The sequence below is a fragment of the Podarcis vaucheri genome, assembly GCF_965113315.1.
Source record: "Podarcis vaucheri genome assembly, chromosome: 12".
Classification (NCBI taxonomy): Eukaryota; Metazoa; Chordata; class Lepidosauria; order Squamata; family Lacertidae; genus Podarcis; species Podarcis vaucheri.
Window position 1 is genome coordinate 31,305,517 of NC_138750.1, and position 24,603 is coordinate 31,330,119.

The 24,603-nt window shown below is 41.2% G+C and overlaps 1 protein-coding gene across 3 annotated transcripts in view; it reads left to right on the forward strand.

The window, feature by feature from the left end:
• SNX13 (sorting nexin 13) overlaps positions 1-13,165 on the forward strand; it is a 68,750-nt gene extending 55,585 nt beyond the window's left edge. For 2 of the 3 annotated variants that reach the window (XM_082193903.1, XM_082193902.1), the window contains 6 exons: positions 2,484-2,645; positions 4,457-4,528; positions 6,671-6,816; positions 7,970-8,038; positions 9,050-9,162; positions 9,435-13,165. In XM_082193903.1, the coding sequence (XP_082050029.1) occupies positions 2,484-2,645; positions 4,457-4,528; positions 6,671-6,816; positions 7,970-8,038; positions 9,050-9,162; positions 9,435-9,682 (810 nt within the window). In that variant the 3' untranslated portion in view covers positions 9,683-13,165. The remainder of the gene's footprint in view (positions 1-2,483; positions 2,646-4,456; positions 4,529-6,670; positions 6,817-7,969; positions 8,039-9,049; positions 9,163-9,434) is intronic. The other variant, XM_082193904.1, reaches the window with a different exon arrangement.
• Positions 13,166-24,603: the final 11,438 nt, after the last annotated feature.

Below are 24,603 nucleotides of genomic sequence, written 5' to 3' on the forward strand. Positions count from 1 at the left end.
ATGCCATGGTTTGTACAGTTCCTATCAGCTCATTTGCATGCCACTTAAAAATATGTGGTTTTCTTGTTTGGCCAAAAAGAGAGAGCCTTTGCCCAGAAACCCTTGAGGGCTAGACTGAGGACCATGTTGTCTCTTCAGGAATCGCTGTGCGTCTGCCTTAAAAAGATGGTGGGCTTTAAATCCAAATGCATAATTATATCTGAAAGAAGTTTCTGTATTTTGCATGATCCTGCATTGCAATTCCATTATAGATACTACACAAGGGCCATATGGACATGGTAAGGGAGTGAAAGTAATGTATTTTATACATTTATCCCACAAGGATTCTTAAGATAGCTAACATACAACAGGGACACAACAACATATTGACAAACCACAACAAAATGTTAATGGGTTAAAAAAAGCACCTGGCAAATTTTGTTGGGTAGCAGCAGCAAGCATCAAACTCTAATAAAAACTAAGGGAAAAAAAAACATTCCTACCCATTTTCTGGCAGGCAAGCAAACGCAGGACGTTCCACAGATTAGGGGTAATAAAAAGCCCCGCTCTCTAGCCACTGTCAACACCTCAAGAAGCAGAAACACTCAGACCAAGTACTCAGAAAAAGGTGTTGGGGTAGATGTCATGCTTTTCAGTCCCAGACTACTTAGGGCTTTGACAGTCAGAAACAGCACTTAAAATTGTGCCTAGAAACAAATAAGTAGCCAATATAGATAGATTGGTTATTTAATTTCTATACAGCTTAATATATAAAAATACCTCTAAGTGGTGTGCAAAACAATGAAGCAACATCAAACAACCTAAAGAAAAACACACTGTTACATATAAACATGTTCGATAAAGACAAAATTATATATAAATCAATATCAATTCATTTGCCTTTTGACACTGTTCTTTAACTGTTCTCTGTTCTCTCATGTTAGAACCAATTGACCATCTAGCAGCTATATTTCCCCCCCAGTTGTAGTTTCCAAGCAGTCTTTAGAGGCAGACGCAACAATTGAGGCTGTCAGTGGAGTTTCGTTGCAAGAAAAGCCATACCTGGCCAATCAGCCAAACGCTCCAGAGAATACTTGAGCCTCCATCTGGAAAGGGAGGTCTAACTTCAAGCCAGGCTGTAATTGGCTGGCTTTAGAGGTGTGCATAGGCTTGGGTGCTACATTTTTCTAGGTTCTTAGGTGTCCCATCAATTATATTTGCTCACTTGGAAAAACTCTTGGGCACAGGCATTTGTCCTTGCCTCCTCCTTACAAACAGCTCATGACCACTTTGGAAACATGCCCACTGCATTACAGGTCTTGGGTGAGGCACATTACCATATATATTTTGAGTTGTAATGGATTTTCGATATATGCAAGCAACAGAAATCAGAAAATAACATAGTTCTCATTTTTTAAAAAATATATTGGATTATTATTATTTTTTAGATTATTGGACCAAAACAGGGACTCTAGCTTGGCAGGGAACCTACTCTAGTGTGGATAATAATGCTTAGAACAACTGTATAGATTACATTATAGAAGTAAACTAGTAATATAGAATCACACATTATGATCTATCAGAAACAATGTGCCCATTTCAAATTATTTCCCTGTATAATGTATACTAGAAAATAATCTATGTTTTGATGTCACAGAATTATTGCTCCCCTGCCCCTCCATATTATAGGCTGATGGGGCTGGCTGATGTGTAGTATTAAAACTTAGATTAGTTCTTTGATGCATCACAGAGGTGGAAGAAGACCACATACGGCTGCCATTTTCAGCAGCAGTGCTTTGTTAATTGGAATGTGTAGCCGTCATTTAAATTCTTAATAGATTTTTACTAACTCCACACAAATTTACTCTTTCAAAATAACAAATAAATGCACACAGGATAACATTTTTCTGCTTCAAGGGCAAGAGTCTATTCAGTAGCTGGTGTGTACACTTCAATGGATGAACACTTTAGTGTGCGCTCTCTTGCTCTTTCTCTCTCTCCTCTCCCTTTTATTTTCTCATCTTCTTTTGTTGCAGCTTCCCAAAAAGCTGCTCTTAAGGGTGTTGGGACTTTTTGGAACAGTATGAACTTTGGGTTGGGGGGGATACAACTGGAGGGGAAAATCTGAGACCTCCCCCTGTGTGGGTAGAGATGTCTTCTGCTTGAGCAGGGGCTCTCTAGCTTCCATTCCATTAATATTATTCAGCACCAGTAAACATGGTACTTTGCATAGTAATGCTACAAAAGTAAATCCCTTGCCCAATAAACTTGCTGTCTGTGGATGACATTTCTCTCAGTTTTGATCGTTTTCAAAGTCAGGGCATGTATTTTACAAAATTAGCCTTACTGATGCCTGAAATTAACACAGTAATATTTTTTTTCATAGTAATGGCTTTGTATTACTGCTCTCCAAAACAGTGTGATGTTTTCAACACACATTATTGGATGACTGGACTCATATCCTCATAGATTTATGCAATCGTGGTAAATGTTTTCCTCTTCAGATGGACACATTTGTAAACCCACTGCGTAACTCTATGAGAAATGTTTCAAATGCTGTCAAGTCCTTCCCTGACAGCTTCGCAGAGGGGATGACTAAAATGTCAGACAACATGGGCAAAATGTCAGAAAGATTGGGACAAGACATAAAGCAATCATTTTTCAAGGTAAGACTGCATTGAAGCAACGCACATTAGACTTGGTTCCATTTTGAGCCACCTCATTTAAACATGATCTGACTAGGCAAAGTGTGAGGTAACAGTTATGTTTAATAGTGTTGCCTTTCTTTTTATTTGGAAGAATGAAAAAAATAACTAGGAAGGAGTGCATAAGAACATAATCCTGCCAAAGTCCTTCTGGACACATGGACCCTGTGCAAGTCCAAATCTTGCTTGGGGTCATTTCACCTGATACACGTAATGCTAAACCATGGCTTAGTGAAACTTGCAAGCCAGCACTGTAAAATGTGGCAGAGTGAGTAAAACGTCTGTGGGTTCAGATACATAGATTAATACAGCTGCTATCATCAGTTGAGAAGCTTGATTGTTAAGTTGCCAAACATTCTCTTAAACAGAGCGTTTGGCAACCGTGAGCCATCTTCTTCATGAATGGTGCACCCTGTCATTTCTTTTAATCATTTTTGCCTTACCAATACACTGCTGAATATGCAGTTACATCACTGTATAGGGTAGTTTTGTTTCAAAGACATGTAAAGCTCCCTGATGTTGATGTTAGTTAATTTAGGGTGGGCCACTACTGAAAATGCACACTCCCGTTCTTAATTTCAGAACACTGTCTGTGCTCCAGCACTTTCCTCAGATACTGCCAACTTTGCAACCCTTACTAAGTTACCAGAACACCTAGGCTTATTTTAACATAGTTTTCCTCCCCACATTCCCACTTATTGGCTGCAGCCCAGAGCTTTTCAGTGCTTCAGTGCTGACATGATGCTCTGCCTAAGCAGAGGCTGACCTCTGTTTCCATGCTAGGGAATGTTCTGGCTTGCATCAAGCATCATGTGTGCATCAAGAGCTCCGTGCATACACCAGAGATGCTGGAGAGGGGAGACAAATGTCTGAAGCAATTTTTTCTCCCATTTCCCTCCCACAGACCTTGCTTTCCATCAGTCCCCTTCCCCACCCTTGAATAAAATATATTTATTCCATTTAGCCTTGTCATTGCTAACCCAACACTTCTGCTGTGTCACACATTAATGCATCTTTCCCAAAACGGAATATTTCAAGTGTGTAAAGTTAAAATAAAACCATGCAAGATGAGTATTTTATTTCCCTTTCCCCTTTTCTCCTTTTTGTTGTATTGCATAAATATTGCTGTAGAGCTGGGGCAGTGAAGCCTGTGGCATTCCAGAAGCTGCTGGGTTCAAATTCTCATCAGTTTCAGATAGCTTGGCCATCTTCCGACAGGCCACAGGTTTCCCCACCCCTGTTTTAAGGTCAGCAATGTAGGGCCTTACTAACCTTTAACAAAATGCACCTGCATAGTAATAAACAATATTGGAACCTTTTCTTTAAAAATGGACTAAAGTAAAATTTGAAAATGCAGATTAAGCAGTAGTTTATGCCTTTAGGGATAAGGCATTTTAGAAGCATAAGCTATTTATGTTATATGAGATTTAAGCAAAAGCAAGTCTTATTTTTCCATTATATTTTATAAATTGATACAAACAAATCCCAAAGAAAAAGTGTGAGAATGCAGGCTAGTTAGGCTTTTTGTCATGTGACTGTTAGATGCTCCTAATGCTGCTTAATTTGTTCCAATACTTGTTTTGGATTTTTATTAAAGCACTTCCGCAGTGCTGTGCCTTAGCAGATTTTATATCAAGCAGTTAAAAGTATTTTATGAACTAAAGTTCATAAACGTATTGGTTTTGAATTGAGTTTCAGAATTCTCTGGCTTTATAAAGGATATTTTTTTCATCACTATTTCTTGCTTTCAATAATTTCTCTTTGGGATTTAGGATCCTCCTTTAATGCAGAAGACATACGTTGATCCTAAGCACTGCCGTGTTGCAGCACAAGTTGAAGACAATGTGAGTTTGATAGTTGCTTTTAAACTAACCTCACTTTTGCTTATAAATGAAATGTATACATGTGTGTCTATATGTGCATGATTGATACACACACACACACGTGCATGTGTGCACACTAGAGTTTACCCATGGTATTACTATGAATCAGTGGTGCCTAAATATGTAAAGTCCTCTAGTTGAGGTACCAAGAACAGCTATAGGCAGGTTGAAAGGTAGCATGCTTCATGGGATTCCCACCACCCTTTGACAGCAACCTTCATGCCTTATTTAAAATGAATAGGGAATCTCAGTTTTGAAGCCTGATTGCCGTTTCATGTGGGGGATTCCTGTTAAAGTAATGTGACCCTGAATCCCATCAGGCATGCAAAGCTACTTGAATAGTTATTTGGATCCCGATAAAACTTCATTATAAAATATGTTACATATGTATGTATGTATGTTTCCCCCCTACTCCTACAATATTCAAATGATCAACAAATTCTATGTCAGTTCTATTAAAAAAAAATGGATAGCTTCCTTTACTACATTTTCATAAGAGTTTGTTATAGTTCCATGACCTCAAAACATTAAACATCTTCTTTGGTCATAGATGTAGTTGACTTTCTTATTACATGCTCCAAAGTGAGTGTATGTAAGAATATGAAGGTGAAGATTAAAAGGTTAGGTTCCTGATGTTCTCATAAACTAGGGAATTTCTGATTTGGTTGAAACACTGATTAAATATGTGAAGATCAGTTCAAAAAAATCTTTTATCTTTAATGAGGACAGAAGGGCCATAAGATTACCACTGATTATATGCAGATTTGTCATGGTCATAAATCTGCACCTGTTCTACACTTCACATCTTTTTCTGGCCACATCAAAGCATTCCACTCTGTATATCTGAATGCTGTCTGCTGCTATGATTTTAGCAAATCTCCCCCTTCTTTAGGAGCAGTACATGTTTTATGTTTTCATTGTTTTGATCATCACAGAAAGAGCTTATATTCAGTTCTCTTTCGTTGCTGTTACTGATTTCGATTTATGGTGCATCATGCTAGTAATGGAGTGTGAAGATTCTACATATGCATGTACAAGCAAAATAATTTTTTCCAAAATGTAAAATATGGTTGGATTTGCATCTTTCGGTGTTTTCATGTCACAGAAGAATGTGTTAGTCAGCTTGTAGTATTAAGATACACAGTGAGTGTATCAGTGATCCACAAAGTTTTGTTTGAAATTAAGAGCTACCAAGACACTGTGCAGCATCCCAAGGGCCATGCAGCTGATTCCACACACTTGGTAGCACTTCAGACTTGTTTCTCTTCAAACAACAACCTCCCATGTTGAGCGGCAAAAGATTTCTGAAACTGATAATGCAAATTCAGTTTGCAACATGCTGTTCATTGGAAAAAAGTAAAAAATTCCAAGGGGCCAGTAGTTCATAGAACATCTTTTACCTTTCAATTTTGATCTCTTCTGTTTGTCCTTCATAGAAAAAAGTGTTGCTAAATATGATTTAATGTTTCTAGGCTATAACTTTCAGAAACAGGAATCTGAAATGAAGCCCTATGAGCTAAATTTGCATGCTTCGTTGACAAATTATTGATGAGGACTGACAGATATAAACACATTATTTCATTACTTTGTCTTCTGTGATGGCTTCCAGTCTCTCTCTGGGTCCTGTTCCAAGTATTGATATTAACCTTGAAAAATATGTCACAAAAAGTTCAATGCTAGGGTATCTATGGGGGTAGAATCTGTAGTATGTAAATGCCAGATTGCTTTCGTGTTTAATGTAATTATAACATGAATTAGTTACAATGGGATCCTGAGATCTCTTGTTCTCCCAAAATCTAGTGCATTGGATTTGGGAACCCTCAAGAACAGTGCAGGAGATGGTGCAGGGAGACTCCATGAAAATTGTCCCTTTTTGTTTGTGGAAGCATCTGCTGGATCAAACCATTTTTGTGAGCAGGACTCCTTTCATTTGAAGAAGGACTGTGTTCGATCCAACCTTGTGTATTTGCTTGAGCTGAAATGTTCCAATAGTTTCATACTTTTGAACAAAACAAGCTCTTCAGAGTTCTGATATGCATTACTGAAATGAGGAAGATTCATTCACTTGCCAAAAAGTAATAACCTTTTCACCCCATTTTATAGGTGGAGGACAATGTTCCTCTTAAAATAATGCTGCTACTCATGGATGAAATCTTTGATCTAAAGGAGAGAAATCAATGGCTACGACGAAATATCAAAAACTTGCTTCAGCAGCTTATTAGAGCAATGCATGGATATACAATAAATAAGTACTGCCTTCCTTCTTTATAATTATAAAAAACCTATTTATTCTGTAAATTACATGTGGAAAATCTTTTGTCTTTTAAGCACTCATTTTGGAGGCAAAATGTGATGTGATTTAATTTTTGTTGGGGCGCAATAAATGGTTCTCTCACTCCTCCTCCTTCAGACAGTGTTTGCTGTCTGTCTTGTTTCCTTAACTCGCTGTCTTATAAAACAGATCCATTAGACTCACCTGAAGGGTGCTTCTGCATGATGGCGTACTGGACCCAGGTAGTCATGGTCAGCTTTTGAGCATATCACCTGGGTCCAGTGTCCCTTTGTGGGAGATTACCAATATTTACTAAGTAAAATTATAATTCTCCTTTCCCATCCTACCCTCATGTATCTTAGATAGGGTAGGGAAATGGATTGAAGGCTGCATTTATGTGGTGAACACCTTGGATCAATTTCCTGCTCAGCTGTGAAGCTTAATATTTGGCATTGAGTTAGTCGCAGCCCTGGTTGCATGACACTGTAGGTGAAACTATGTCTTAGGGCAGGCTATCTGTCAAGAGAGGAACTTGCAGTCATTGTGCTTCTGCATTGACCTTTTTATTGCTGTCCTGTGGTAGATTAAGCCATAGATTGGCTTAGCGTGTCATCCAGACCATGGCTAAGCTCTCTCCTCACCAGCCATGAGCTGGAGCCAAAACCAAATCTTACTAAGTTTGGCTTACCGTGTCATGCAAAACAGCCTTAGCAGTCTCTTAGGACTATTCCTGTGAGGTTGCAATTGGTACTGTATCCTTTGCAGCTATCCAGCTTTTCTTTGGATAGTAATATGTTAAATATAATTACTTTTCTGAAATATGTAGGGGGGAAATGAAGGTTCTGGAGTCTGCCCCTTAAAGCTCAGCTTGCTGTAGGCACCTTTGCATGAAGGTATAGAAGCATTTAAAACAGCAGCAAATTTGTTTAGAGAAATTGTGTGCTCTCCTTTCCTTACAGCCCCACAAATGTATTTGGCAGCTGTAAGTGTTGCAGAGATACAGGTCTTACCAACCCTTTCAGGTGCTGCTGTATCAATGAATGTCGGACATGAGATTTGTCCCTTTTATTTCTTGCATTCGATTTTAAAGAATACAATATATTAAAGCAATATGCCCGTCTTAATTTCAGAAAAATAGTAGATCATGTTGATTGGATGACATCTCCTGAACAAGTAGCAGATGCAGTTAAACGTTTCAGGTATGTCCTTTTAACACATGCTGTACCCAAAGCAATTTATGTTTCCTGCCTATATTTACTGTTCACATCTATACAATGTTAGCTGACAACTATTCTTACTTTTCACGAGAACCACTTTCTCTGCTAGGTTTAAAGAGATGATTAACCTTTTCTAGATAGTCGGTCTCTGTAGAAAGCCTCCTTTGCAAATATGTAAAGTTACTTGAAAAATAGATGTACATTCTTTGACCCAACCAAATAATAATAATAATCTGCCTAATTAATGTGCAATCTTACTATCAGCCTTCCTGCTTACAGGGGGAATCAAGGCAACATTATACAGTGAATAATACCTATATCCTGTATGTTTTCCAGCTTTGTTTTGTAGCAGTTTGTTTAACTTCTCTTTCCCATAGAAAGTTTAAACTGACCTCATTAGGAGTTTTCTGCATTCCTCTCCTTTGCCCTAGTGGCTTTTAATATATTGATTTGTTGAGATAGCTATAGCTGTCTTTGCATGTCCCATCTAGCCTAGTTGGCACTGGGCCTCCAGCATAGTGCTATTCCTCCTAATTAATTCTGCTCTGGTCAGGCTAGTAAGCACCTGAAAAGTCTACAGCAACAGTGGCTAAGCTATTGCTTTGCAGATGTTGTCAGACCATAGTTCTTATCATCTCTGTGGATTGGATTTGCTGGCTGGGGCTGGTGAGTATCGGCGGGCTTCAGTCATTTGTCTAGGCTAACTATCACTGGCTGTGATCAATCGTGCACAGCCAGGGCAGTGTGGCTCTCTAAATGTTGTTGGACTCCAGTTCTCATTAGGCACAGCCAGTATGGTCAATGATCCAGGTTTATCATCCCTGTTGTATAACCAGGATCTGAAGAAACACACCAGCTAATCTAGAGAAGCCACTTTAATATTGAGGTCTTAATATAGTACCTAAGCTTTGCATGTGCAAGATGTGTTTTCAGTTTTCAGAGGAGAACTATAACCTGGTTTTTATTTTAACCTGTAAACTTGTCTGCTTGCAGAGATGCCTTTTGGCCCAATGGCATTTTAGCTGAGACTGTTCCCCGCAGAGACAATGCCATTAGAATGCGAACGAGAATTGCTGGAAAAACAAAATTACTGGGGATGATGCCAGGTGTGTGAAATTATTTCTCCTTGAGCCGAAGTGGAAAATGTCCTTACATGTGTCACATAGGTTTTAAAAAAGCAGAGTCTTGTTTGCCTGCATGTGAACAGCGTTGAGAAACTATCTCTCTAAGAAAGTTTACAACCTTGCATTTAGTGCGAGGGCTATTTAGGGAATGATAGTTATTTTCTTGAACATTTTAAGAATTTGTACTTTTACAGCAAATAAACATGAAGATTGAATTGTTACTGAACTGTCACATCATTTTGTGATTTGTCTAGATGAATTGAAGCATATCCTAGGTGCTGAGACAACAAGGAAAGGCATTCTCAGAGTCTTTGAAATGTTTCAGCATACTCAGCTGAATAAGAGGATGGTATACGTCTTTCTGGAGGGCTTCTTGGAAACTTTATTTCCAGCAAATGAATTCCCTGAACTCTTCAAAAAACTGCATTCACCCTCAAAGCAGATGCAGCGATATAAGCAGAGACTGCAATCTACACAAGCGCCTTCTTTACAGAAAAGGTGACACTCCAGATTTTTATGTTGGTGTCCATTTGCCCAGGACTTGGGCAGGTTCTCTGGGGCTTAAAACTCTCATGCTGTTATTTCTGCACCGGTCTTTTAGTGTCACATATTAGATTATTAATGCATCCATAAGAGATAATCGTTCCTCTCATCCTCCTTCTCTTATGCAACCACTACCATGAACTGGGTTCATGTGTCTAAATGATTTGGTGCATCTTCATGCAACATTGAGAAGAATATTAGCCCGCTCTGTAAGAATGTCTGTTCCTTCCACTCTTGACGGAATCTATGATTGCCAGCAATGAAAAGTGCTAGACTGTGTCAGTTGAGTTATAAGTAAAGCACAACTGTGGTGATAGCAATGGAGGACTTGGCTGCTTTGCTCGGAACTGGGAGATTGTGCAATGTGAAAATCAGGTGCAATTTGATTTGCATTATGACTGTTGAGGCCTTGTAGGTCTCGCTGAGCGGCTCTGAAATGGCTGAGCTAGCATGAAAGAAGTCTTTTGAACAGATGGTTCTGAGAAATTTTATGATTTTCCCAAACTACATTTGCTAACTAAAGGTTGAAGTAATATGTGCGAAAGCCGTGTTAGCTTCACTTTCCAGAATGATAATAATAAATAACTAAGTAAATTATATTTGTTGGTTTTATTACTTAGTCAGGATGGGTACACATAAAGAAAAACATCTTGGTTTGAATTAGCCTGCTTAGTGGTCTTGTTTTGCTCTTCAATAACAGTTCTTGTATTCTGCATATAATTTTTAAAGAAGAAAGGCTCATAATAGCACTTAGTGAAGGGAAGGACAGATGTTTAAAAAAGGGGATTATCACATTTATTTATTTATTAGGAGTTTTGGGGGCTAGGAAACAGAAGCAAATTAAAATACAACGTTCTCAACATTAAGAAATTATCAGAATGGTTTTACTTTTTGCCATTAATTGTCACCCTTAGCTTTATTTAAGTGTGTTCACCTCAAGAGGAAAATTGCTGAAATGACTTGGTTTCTTACTGACATAAGTCTTCTGGACTTCATTGAACAGTCATATGCAAACAATTGCAAATTCCTGAATGCACCACAGTGTATATATGAAAATAAGAGACACAACAACAATATTTTTTTAAATAACAATCTTTTTTATTTTTTGCATAATGTAAAATTTTAATAAATAAACTTCTTCTACACAAAAAGCCCCCTGTCTATCCTCTTTACTTCCAGACATAATGTCTAACTGAGAATGAAGTAATAATTTACTACTTTTGCTGAGCCTTAATTTATCTTGGAATCTCCTTTTCTCGAATCTCCTTGATGAGCACCTCCCATGATCAAGGAATTTCAAAGCATTAGGTATAATCCCCTTAATATTTTACTATATAGTTTGTTTAAGATCCCAAGAAAATATCCCAAATAGTAGTCATTTAATGCTCTGATACTAAACACATTTATTTTTACTCAACGGGGCTGACTTAAAAACAAATGTGTTTCAGGTTTGGGCGTAAATGCAGTACCTAAAGATCTTGCAAAACAGGTCCTCCCATGTAGGAAAAAAAATCAAGAGAAAATGGCTTTAACCTCAAAAGAGAAAAAGAAATATTCATTGGGAGGGTATCCAAGAAATACATGTGTTTTTAAGGCATGAACAAGGAAGTCTACAGCCCTTCCCCTACCTACTATCCTTATTTGGATTCCATTCTTGCTGTGTGAAGCCTACTCAGTAATGGCAAAGCTGTAAAAAAAAAAAGATATTTACATCTTCATTACAGTATGCATGTCTTCAAGTGCAATTGTTCTCCCCCATCTCTACAGATCCATACTATACGTGTGATTCCCTTTTACCAGAATCAGAACAGCTTAAGATAACATGTATGAAGTATTCTTTCTGTAGCCTCCTCAATGCTTTTAAATATAGGTGGCAATTGACATGAATCTCTCTCATATATACATACACTTAAAAAATATATCTTAAGATTTGCTCCTCAGTCTGTAGCCTAATTCTAATTGAGGTAGTAGAACTGTCTGGATGCTATTACTTTAAATTGCAGGGGAGGACTTGCATGATTAATTTTAAAAAAGAGCTCTGCAGGTAGAACATCATGTTGAGACGAAATAAGCTTGCTAATTTTTCCCTGTAAAGTTAGTTTTCAGTGTACAGGCATCACCTGCAATTTGAAGTTGAATGATCTTCACAGGTATACTACTCAATGAAAACTTAGGCCTATGCCAGCTCTTAATGACCTTTATTCCTGCCCCGTTTGACTTCTAAAACAGTAGAATGCTATAATCCATGTGAAACACTGGAGAATAGGAGAAAAGGCAGGCCTAAATACAGCTCGTAATACAGCCTCAGTATATGACTCGAGTCTAATTTTCAACACTTCAAAGTGGAAATGAATAACAATCAATATAGTATGTGGTATCTCTTACCCCTGGGCCATCTACATTAGACTTCAGAATTATGTTCAATTGTTGAATTTTAAAATTGATTACATATCCAGAAAATGTGTGAATGAAACAAAGGTGTATTGTTTCTTTGAATGCAATTATTGCACAAAGGGTTTTTTCCATCTATATTTAATTTCAGAGCATGCCTGTAGACAGGAGCAGTCAATTTGTACACCTCTTCCTGATTAGTTATTATGCATTGTTCCCATGTTGTCCATTCACATTATCTCGACTGTAGCCCCTGTGTTATTTAAAAGCGTCCCAGAATTGATTGTGTAAATGCAGCAGATACTTAGCCAGGTGTGACCTGGTCTGAGAATGCTGTGACCAGCCTCTGAAAATAAATGTGCCATTGTCCAGCAAAATGCACTTAATTTTAGCCTTAATTGAGAGAGAATGAACAGTAAGGTGGAATATTTCATATGGTTCACCCTCAAGCTTCTGCCTCTGGTGTTTGCTATGACTAAACAATTAATTTTAAATGCTACCAGAATGTGTAATAATTTTTAAAAGTAAAATACGAATTCCACAACCTCAGTTTTAATTTAGTGCAATATTTTCCTGTAACGCATGTGTATTTGAATAACTGTTTAAAAAAAGAGAGAAAGTTTTTAAGGTTTTGAGATCAAAGGTATACTGTCTTAACCAACAATGCATATTCTGTTATTGCTGCTGTGTTGGCTTATCTAAGGACTTGTTTTAAAAGTCTGGTTTGTCACTCCTTGTAAATCCCTACTTCTCTGTGCTCGAATGAGCATGGTTCTTACATTGCAAGGAGCAAAATCTAAAGAGCACATCTGAATATAGCTGTTAAATAAATGACTTGTGCATATCATTGTACAGTATGTGTCAACTGTGTGCCTAATGGTTCTTTCAATATCTCCCCCTTTTTCTTTAATGAAGAATGAAAACAAATTTGGAATGCCATGGTCTCTCTTTCTGACGGCTAAGAACTCTAAGTTTTTATTTGGAGTTTGCATTATGTTTGTCCAATAGAGAAGTTCAGAAAAGTACACTAATAAAAGTATTAACAAGAAAACTTTGAATTTGTCTTATTTGCTTAATTTGACTATAGCCCATGTGAAATAGCAGATTTGCTGCGGTGAGATCTTTGCAATGGTGATCTCCTGTTTAGGAGAACAAAATAAAAGAGATTAAAGAAAAAGTTATTGGACTGAATGAAGTATAAGTGTAATAGCAATTGATTTAGAATAAATGTGTCGTAAGAAAACTTAATGAACCTCAAACTTCAGTACACCTGCAAAGCAACCACATTACCTATACATAATAGCAGACCTTCCACAAAGTATTGTGTATCTTTAGTGCAACAATTTCCGATAGGGGTTTCCCCCCTTAGGTTTTATTTTCACAACAGCTGGACCTGCATGCAAGAACTATTGTTCTACTTTATATGTAAAAAAATTCCAGCTGTTTCACATTAATCTTACCAACTTGACAGTACCAAGTTTCTAAAATGTCACTTGTTTGTGCCCTTGAAAAATGTTTATTGTAGCTCTTTTCTTACCCAGGTATCTAGTAAAATTGGTCCTGAGAAAGAAGTAAATTCATTGGGGGGGACGGGACAAGTATGGATGACATCCAACTTTACTTATACTTAAAGCAGACTTGCTGAAATCAGTGCACCTACTTTGAGGATGGTTATCCTATGTGTTTAGATTACAGAGTACATTGGATCATAAGCACAGCATATGTGAGAGATCAGTGATCATTAAGAAATTACTATGAATGCAAGCTGGTGAATATGAGTGATCCGGAGTTCCCTATCTTATACAGCATGACAATTAAACTTAATTTTATGAAAAACTTTGTGCTTCTTTTTCTGAATATGAGAACCAGCTTCCTCTCTGTACCATCCAGTGTTAACCTGGACACTCCATATCAGCAATGAACCTAAATAAATCATTTCTGGGAGCTCATGATTCTCTTGAAGTAATTCAAGAGCAAGTGAAAGAAGCAAGAAAATAGTTCTCTATATTCTGTGCACACCAAAAACGATCTTTTAAGAACTCCTACTAAAGTATGTAAGTGTTTTAAGCCAGTGACTGAATCTCTCCATGTGAACGCAGTGTTGCCCTTTCACTCCGGGTAGCATTTCACCAAGCCAGTTCAACAGTAGTTGGGGATTTTACTGTTTTAGCTCTTTGGAAAAACATCTACCTGCAGGTGTTTTTTCCTTTTCTTTACGGGTGCTCATGGAGGTCACGGAAGCATGAAATCTGCCCTAATTCAGCTTAGTTGCTAATCACACAGTGAGAAAAGAAAGTGTGACTGAATATGGAATAAATGTCAGTTGGCACCTGTTTTCGCCATCTCAATTTGTTTTTCTTCTCACGGCATTTTACACCTCTTAATTTAATTTGTGACTGGCCTTTTTCTCCTTCCAGCTGTCCGGGGTTATACAACACACATTCCATTTGTGTTATCAAGGGCTTAACAGGCCCCAGCCACTGAGCCAAGCAAATTAACAGGGCTGCGCCGAACCTGTAGCCCTTCTGCTTTCTCGGCATCTTATCTCGCTCCATGAGGGTAATTCAATTCTCAGCTCTGAAATAGAGTAGGCATAGTTTTAACGTGCCTCAGAATCTTTTCCCACCCCAACTATACAATTTTTCTTAAAAATAATAATAATAAAGAAAACCTTTAGGGTGCAAACCAGAGTACACTGGTTTTGCAGATGGCGACAACACTTCTCCATTACTCCTAAAAGCCAGATCCTGTGCATGCTTGCTCTGAAGGCTGAAGACCTATTTGGTTTCCATTTCATGGGTACAACACAAATAATAATCCTATTATGAGACACAGCAGATGGAGGTGTGACCTCGAAGTTTTGCTTTGATCATCCAATACACCCATCTAATGGGAAGAGCAGCTCCGAAATGTGAATTCCAGCAGCTGACTCTGCCTGGTAGCACCTTTTCCCAGAGAGCACCTGCTAAAGGTCGAGCGACTTGTTTGAAGTGAACTTTTTATGTTGTCAAGTGAGAGCCGGCTGTACTATATGAGATGGTAAGCGAGAAGCAGCACCAAGATTGATCTGAAACATCGTTGAGGTCAGCAGCAAAGGACAACTGCATTTTGGTGTTGGTTGGTTGAGATGGGGGCAAGCTTTCGATTCTTTCTTCATTGGCACAAAGTTGTCCTTTACATGTTACATGCTGTCCTGCTCAGGTGTGATAATGGTTAAAAAAAAAAAAAGAATTCCTGGCAAGTTAGTGATTGGCAGGGTTTAATGATGCTAGGGGCACTCTCACTGCTCTGTCCCATCACAAGCAGGGAACGAACACAGACCTCGGGACTTGTGGAAAAGTGGTGTCTGTAGTCCTGATTGGTGGTCAAGAGCATGTACACTGTTGCTGGGCAAGAAGCTAGCAATCCTAGTTTGCAAAAGGAATCTTGGGTACCATAGTTCACTAGTTAATTAAAATAGTTCTAACCCGTTAGGGATTATAGGGACAGAAATAAATAATAATAATGTTAAAGTTGGATGTAACAACAGCAGCTAGGTTTCTATACGCACAGAAATGGAAGGAAGAAGTTGTTCCAACCAAAGAAGAAGGGATACGTCAGATAATGGACTACGCTGAACTGGCAAAATTAACAGCAAAACTAATGACGAGTGATTTATGGAAGAATGGATGCCTTTTTTGGACTAAAGAAATATAGTATGATGAACTTGCAAGCAGGACTTGAGCTATGAGCAACAGAAGTAATTAGATTATAATATTGTGGTTGTGATTTGATAGAAGATAGGGTGCAGCAGAACGGGAAGAACAACAACTCCATGGAAAAAGGGGTGGGAAGTCGACAAAAATAAAAGAAAAGATGCGAAATTGTGTTTTGACTATATGTTTAAAATGTTGAAACACACACACACACACACACACACACACACACACACACATATATATAATATAATCAATAATCATCAGGCAGTTAGCAGATGATGCTAATTTGCAATCAACAACCCCCCCCCCCAAATGCTTGAGTAAGCAGCCGGGTCTTTACTTGGAGCCAGAGTGCCATCAATGTTGGCACCACTCAAGCCTCCAAGGGGATAGTGCTCTATGGCTTGGGCGCCATAGTGGAGAAAGCCCTCTCCCATGTCTCAACATAGCATACAACTCCCACCAGTGGGATGCAGGACAGGGTCCTCAAGCAAATCTTAATGCTCCGGTGTGTGTGTATTAAGAAGTATGTTCCGTCAAGTGAATGGGCCTATTTAAGAATAGCCTGCTGGGTCAGGCCAGTGGCTCATCTCGTCCAGCATCCTGTGGCCAGCCAAATGCCTTTGGGATGCAGGACCTAAACACAACCGCAGTCTCCCCTTTGGGGGATTCCAGCAACTGGTATTCAGAAACATACTGCCTCTGGTAGTGGAGGTAGAACATGGTAATCAGGTTTAGTAGACTTTGATAAGCCTTTGTGAATTTTTCCAATCCTCCTTCAAAGCCATCCAAGTTGGTGGCCACCATTGCCTCTTGTTGAGGCCAATTCCATAGCTTGACTGCACTGCATGTAGGAAATACTTCCTTTTGCCTGTCCTGAATATCCCATCACTCTGTTTCATTGGATGCCTCTGAGTTCTTGTGTTATGTTGGGTCTTATCTATCCCCTTTCTCTGTACTGTGTATTATTTTATACACTTGCATCACCTTTGCCTCTTACTCTCCCTTTCTCTAAAGCAGTGTTTCCCAACCACTGTTCCGCGGCACACTCGTGTGCCGCGAGATGTTGCCTGGTGTGCCACGGGAAAAATTAAAAAATTTGAAAGATTTTTTTTTTTAAACTCAAATTTTCAATTGGGGCGCCGTCACTAGATGACCCCTGGGGTTCCCTCCCTCCCGCTCTGCGCCTCCCTCCTCCTCCTCCGGGGAGGCCCTTCCTGGCTCTCGGCCAAGGCTTGCCACTCACTCACTCGCTCGCCCACCCGTCCCTCCATCCCTGCACCCGGCCTCTCCCCCTCCGTCCCCGGCGCGGGGGCTGCCGGGATCCGTAGTCCCCTCGCCCTTGGGCTCCGCGCCCGCGCGGGGTGCGCAAACTACGTTTCCCAGCGTGGCCTGGCGGGCCGGGCGTTTTGTTTGAAGCACTCTTCTCCCGGCCATGGAATGAGTGCAGCGGCGGCAGCCGGGCGGGCAGGGGCTCTTCCGCGCAGACCCCGCACAGCCTGCCTGCGCCCCCGCGGAGATCGGGCAGCAGGATGGAGCCTGGGGATCCCCGCGGAGGCGGAGCGTCGGAGGCGGAGGCTTCCCCCCAGGTAGGGCTGCGTCGGGGTTTTTCTATTTTTGCAATGCTGCATCCGCGCCGGAGGGGACGCATCGGACCGCGGGGAGACCCCTTGGCGGGCGTGCAAGGCAATGCATGCGTGCAGGCATTGCATGGAGTGCAGTGCAATGCATTGGCAACGCGGCGCCCTGCATGCATGCATGCAACTTCCACCGGCGCTCCGGACTTGGCAGGTGAGGGGGGTCCCCAGTGGGCGGCAGAGAGAGCCGGGAGGGCGAAGGGGAGCCGGGGGGGAGCAGCGCTGCTCCCCGAGCCGAGCCCGGGGGGAAACTTCGGCGTCGTTGCGCCGGGTGTTGGAAGCGGAGGCTGGCGGGGGCCCCTCACCTGCAAAACCTGGTCGCCTCTCATATATTTCGTGCATTGCATTCATCGCCCGCTTTCTCCTCCAAGGAGCTCCCGGGGGCGTGCGTGGTTCTCCCCGTGTTATCCTCGCAACAACAGCCCTGCGAGGTGGGTCAGGCGAGTGGCCCAAGGGAGCACCCAGGGATTGTCCTGGCCAGGTGGGGTCATTTGAACCCTGCTCTCTGCCCGGTCTTCGTCCTCATTTAGCCCCCACATGTGCATGACTGTGCATGACTGAGGTTTTCCCCCCTCGTCTTGGCTATGGTGTGAGTCTGTGCTGTTAATTAATGGGGTTCTGCCTTCGGAGAAGATGAGCCAGCCCTCAAGGAGGTGATTATATAATTTGCTAACAATTCATGTCCCTCCCGGCGTGACGCTGCGCGCTGACGTCACGGGGCTGTAATGGTGGTGTGCCTCGAGATTTTTTTCATGAAACATGTGTGCCTTTGCCCCAAAAAGATTGGGAAACACTGCTCTAAAGTAAAAAGGCCCAAAATGTTGTAACCTTCCTTTGCGGGGACTTTCCCCATCCCCTTGATGATTTTCTTTGTCCTTTTCCGAACCTTTTACAACTCTACAATATCCTCCTTGAGGTGAGATGGCAAGAGCTGTGATCAGCATTTGAATTGTAGGCTTGCTGTAGATTTGTATTTGTATCTGATATCAGCCATTTTCTTTTCAATTCCTTTCCTAATGCTAGGAATCATTAGGAAAGGAATTGAAAATAAAACAGCTGATATCAGATACAAATACAATTCTTTTGGCATTTCAACTTTCCCAACATCAGGGTCTTTTCCAGGGAGTCTTCTCTTCTCATGAGGTGGCCAAAATATTGGAGCCTCAGCTTCAGGATCTGTCCTTCCAGTGAGAACTCAGGGCTGATTTCCTTCAGAATGGAGAGGTTTGATCTTCTTGCAGTCCATGGGACTCTCAAGAGTCTCCTCCAGCACCATAATTCAAAAGCATCAATTCTTCGGCGATCAGCCTTCTTTATGGTCCAGCTCTCACTTCCATACATCACTACTGGGAAAACCATAGCTTTAACTATACAGACCTTTGTCGGCAAGGTGATGTTTCTGCTTTTTAAGATGCTGTCCTTGAGCAATTTAGTATCACCAGCAAACTTGTCTACCTCGCTGCTCATCCCAACTCTATGTGGTGTATGAACAAGTTTAAAAGCACAGGTACCACTAACGATCCTTGAGGGATTCCCTTTTCTACATTCCTCCATTGGCAGAACTGCTCTTTTGCAGGATGGCTTCTGAGATGAAGAAGCAGGCTTTTCAGGTGCAATTGGAGGCCATTTTGAATCAAGATAATGCACTGATTTTAACCACAGATTTCAAAATGACATTTATTTATTTAGCTTTTTCTATTTCTATAATGACATTTATTCCAGCTTTTTCTATTTCCTTCCTAGGAGCAGTTTTATTATTGGATCCTGCCTCTTTCTCTGTCTCTTTTTAGCATTATGCTTATAGCAGTTTTTACTCCTTTCATTTTCCTTTTGCAGGTGATGTGTTCAACTGCCATACAAATGATTTCCTGAAAGACTTGTTCTCTAGCTCCATCCTGTGCCCATACAGGGAAGAGAAATAAGATTTATTTTCTGCTGTTGTCTGAGATGCAAACCTGAGTCTTGAACCAGGCTTTGCTGAAGACTCCAGGCTTAGCTGAAACTTGATTGAGGCCTAGATGTCACCAACAACTTTTGAGGGGAAATCCTGTGAGGTTTGAGCAGAGGAGACAGGGTTGGGGGGTAGATATGGGGAAAGGAGGATAAGCGCCTGATTGGAGGAGAGAGATGGAATGCTTGGCTTTAAACTTTTGATTCATATTTTTATCTTTGTAAACCATGTTGTTTAATTCAAATACTTCCACCCTATCCCTCCTGGTTTTGAGACAGCTTCAATAATCAGAAATATAAATATGTGATACCTCAGGTGGCTGTAGGGGTAAATTCTGAAGTGCAGATACTCATCATGACAATTCCCTATAGCTACACCTTCATAAGCCGCGGGTGGGGTAGTTACTGTTGTTGCTGTTGGTTTCTTATATTTTTCTTATATTTTTATTTTAGATTTTGTTCAGTTTGGCTATGTATTTTTAATGCTTTACTTATTGTTTATGACTACTTCTGTTACATTGTAGTTTTGTATATTTGCCGTTTTGTAAGCCCCCTTGAGCATGTTTTGAACAGTGGAATGTCAGCACACAAATAAAATTATGTGTGTGTTTGTACGTTATTGGCATGTGAATAATTAAGCCTTCAGCAATTTCAAAAGGCAGACAGGGATTTAGCAAAGCAACATTTATTATTAGGAATAGCTAGAAAGGTCTATTAAATATTATAACAGATATGAAAAATCTAACATTCAGATGAATAGTTTAGTAACGTCAGGATGTCTTGGTCCTTTTCTATGATTTGTTTGTACTTAGATTTTTATATATGTTTGAAACTATTTTTTGTGATATTGTGTTAGCTCTTTTTATGTGCTCTTCCTTCTTTTCCACTCAGTCTTCTGATAAACAAAAACAGAGAGCGAAACCAAGTCCATTTTGGAATTAAGTATTCTTTTACATATCCTTTCAGGGTTTTTGTACAGCTGCAAGGAGTTATTTGATAGTTTAATGCAGAAACATTTTAGGCTTATGCTGCCACCTGGTGAACGCTACAAGAATGGACAAATCTATTCTTGATTTGACAAGCCCACAAATACTGTACTTTTCCATGTATAAGACTAGGTTTTCCCCCTTAAAAATCATTGCTAAAAAGTGGGGGTCGTCTTATACATGGATAGTGCATAGGGTGGACGTTTGATTGATTGTTGCTGCAGCTGTCAGAGGCTATTGTGCGTGTTATTGGATGCTGTGTCAATGGGTGTTGTTGATTGGCTGGCGCTGCGGTAATTGGGTGGGCGATTGGCAGCTTCTGCCGGTGAGGGGACAGACAGCAGGCGGATTTTGCGATGCGTGCAGGTGAGCAATTTTCAGCATTCCCCCCCCCCCCAAAGCTCAACAACCCCCAGTAATCCTCCTAAAAAAGCTCAACAACTCTGGGCAATCCTCCGCAATAAAGCTCAACAACTTTTTGCTATCTCACCCCATTTTCTGAAAATCAAGTCCCCAAAAATAGGGGGCGTCTTATACATGGGGGCGTCTTATAGATGGAAAAGTACCATCTCCAAAAGCCAAGGTGCCCACAACGGAGACTAAGCATGCATAGTGGCTGCAGAATGTCAACTGACTATTGTGAGGGGAAATGGAATAGCTGGAATCCTGAACTGAAACAGTTCACACTACAGTTTGGGGTGGGGGAAGAAATTCATTTCAGTTCATACTTAAAACCCAGACTCCCAAAGGTGCACTTTCTGAAAGCAGTCGCAAGGGGGGGGGGGATGCCACAGGCTGCAGGGCACCCTTTAGCAGGCAAGCTCAGAGCTGCCTGGGAACATAGTGTGGGGTGTGTCATGGGTGGCACAAAGCCCACAGGCAGTGCCGGATTTACATAGAAGCTAAACAAACTATATCTTAGGGCCCCAGTCTCTTCGGGGCCCCAAAAAAATTTAAAGGGGAAAAAAAGCTGGATGTACATTTCCAAACTATAAGATAAAAAACAAATAAAATAAAACCTACATACAGCAACAGTGTTTTGTGTTGTGTAGGCTCCTATTTGTTATGTGCAAATGGCTTTAGATACCTGTTAGGTCCATAAATTACCATATAGCATATATTCAACACAAAAAAACAGCAACAATTTGTTGTTGACAGAGGACAGCTGGACATATAAAGGGCCCCATTACCTTCAGTAGCTTCAGGTCTCAAACCTGAATCCGCCCCTGCCTGCAGGGCACCCCAGCTGCTGCCTCCCTCCCGGCCGCAGCTGCCTTCCAGTAGGCCCAGCGCTGCCCGAAAAAGTGTGGGGTGTGCTGCCAGGAGAGCACCTGCAAGGGACACCCAGGAGGGGTGCAGCTGGCATGCACTGGCCTGCAGGTTTGCCTCCTGAGTCCCAGGTGCCCTCCCAGTGGCGCACCCCACAATGTTTTTTCCAACATCGTTGCGCTGGTGCACGCCGGTTGCTTCTGCCCAATTGGATGCCCTGCCCCCATGGCGTAGGGGGTACATGTGCGTATACACCTTCCCCCACTCCTGGTGCCAGTTGGGGTTGCTACGCCAGTGTCTGAAAGAATATGAGAACTGAAACACAGCCACCCTTCAAAATTCACTTACCGGTATCTGAATTTTGGATTCTGTTCTCCAACCCAAGTTTGCAAAATGCATACATTAGGGAAAAGCATGCATAGAATATTACACACCGAAGTTCATTATATGAGAGGAAATTGCTTGCAAAAATGTGTGAGAGTGTCAAATCTGCATGAGAAAATGAGTTCGTTAGGGAGAAGCTCACACCAAAATGCTAAAGAATTCTCATGAGGCTTAAACATACACGCAAATTGCTGCGTGCATGTGGAGAACTGAATTTAAGGTTGGAAAGATAAGAATCTGAGAGCACAAACTCGATAGATTCTCCCACTCCTGCTCCACCCTGTAATGTTTTGTTGAAGGGCCCCATTTTTGTAGATATGTTTGCCCCAGACCAGTGGCTAGCAATTGCTGGTCAGCGAACCCCAGGGGGCCTGTGTGGCCCACTCAGGGGGTCCATGGCACATACCCATTCACTGTCCGGAACATCCCATTTTGAGGAAGCCCCCCAAATGTGTCAGATTGTGTCTTGTGCAAGATTGCGGTGCCCCCCAAAATGTGTTTTGAGGCATCATGCTCTCCCGTGGGTGACGTGACTCATGCAGAAACATGGCCTAGCTTTGCTCTGGGACATGTGGGAGGGTATAGTCGCATCATTCACGTAACGAAAGCTTCCACAGAGATATAAACATTTTCAAAAGTAGGGGGTCCATGGCTTGGCTTTTAAAAAGTGGGGGGTCTGCACTACTTAGCTAGTTGGCAACCATTGCTCTGGAGCCAAGTGTTGTTGCTTTTTTATTCTATCTCTCTCTATTTCTCTCTCTCGGGACGCGGGTGGCGCTGTGGGTTAAACCACAGAGCCTAGGGCTTGCTGATCAGAAGGTCGGTGGCTCGAATCCCCGCAACGAGGTGAGTCCCTGCTCCTGCCCACCTAGCAGTTTGAAAGCACGTCAAAGTGCAAGTAGATAAATAGGTACCACTCCGGCGGGAAGGTAAACGGCGTTTCCGTGCGCTGCTCTGGTTTGCCAGAAGCGGCTTAGTCATGCTGGCCACATGACCTGGAAGCTGTACACCGGCTCCCTCGGTCAATAAAGCGAGATGAGCGCCGCAACCCCAGAGTCGGTCACACACACAAACACACACAGCCCTCACAACTCTCAAGTGTTGTAGCAATGGTTGCCAACACGGTGCCTTCCAGATGCTGTGGACTTCAACTCCTATCCTCTCTGACCACTGGCCAAGTAGGTTGGAGCTTATGGGATGACACCCTGTTGGCTATCCCTGTTCCAGAGCCTGAGTGTTCTGAGATTCAGGGTGGGTGGATGAAAAATACTTAACTTTACAGGCAATGGTCTAAAGATATTACTAATGGACTTTTGTTATTATGGGTGTGTGTGGGGGGGAGAACATATTTAATTTATTGCCTGAATTAGAAACATAGAGATCATTTACAACACTTCTCACTTCCAAGCCAGATTTCCACTTAGGGTCACCTCTGTTTATGCGCTGAGGTTTTCAGCTTGAGGGTGTATATGTGCTATTTTTTTCCCTATGATGCAGCAGAATTCCTGAAATACTTGGGTGTGGGGATGAGCTTTAAATGTTAAAAGGAAATTATTCCTAGGTGGACTCACTGAATCCCTCATCAAGTTGACCTTGTTTAGTCTAGATGATGCCTTTATGCAAAAATGCATGTGGTCGCCAGCAAGCTTTCAAATGCAATTGCTTATGTTTTAAATGCTGGAAGATGGCTTTCTCGGGAAAGGGCATAATCTTTGCATCTAAAATATCTTTAAAAGTGCCAGAAAACCACAGCCCTGATTTTTATACAGTGGAATCAGTTTTGAAACCTAGCTAATATGTGTAAAGAGAGAGTTAATGGGACCAAAGAATGACTAAGATTACTCTTTTTGATAGTCCATGGAAAAGCTTTCAGACACATTTCTTTTGTTAGGGAAAATACAGCTGATGCATTTCTATCGGATCTGATTATTAGATTATTAGACTGTGGCATGGCCACAATCCTCCTGACTAGGGATGTGTACTCTTGATGTTTGTGTGTCAGGAGAACAATCGACTACAGCACAAGTTAGATACAGTGGGGCCTTGGTACTCAAATGCCAAAAACTCGGAAGTAAGTGTACTGGTTTTCAAATGTTTTTCGGAAGCCAAATGTCTGATACACTTTTTCTGAAAACCAGGAATGGAGAATTTGTGGTCCTCCACAAGTTGTACTCCAAATCCCATCAGATCCAGCCAGTGCGAGTAATGGCAGGTATAATGGGAGCTGTAGCAGTATCTAGAGAGCACAGCATCATTAAACACCAAGAGACTTGATACAAATACCAGTTCATTATACAGGTGAGTTCTTATTGAGCCTCCTCAACAGCCTCTTTGAAAAGCTTTCACATTTTGCCTCTGGGGGCAAGGAGGGATTCTTCAGCACTTGCTCTGTACACAAGGAACATCAATCACAAATACAACACTTCATCAAACCCAATGCACAGTGGATCACATTAGCAACGCATCATTGCAGGTGCCACTCAAATAACCATTCTGATTATTTTGTTTGCTTTTTATTATTGTGTTACTTCTGCAGCCCACCTTTCATCCAGGCTGCTCAAAGTG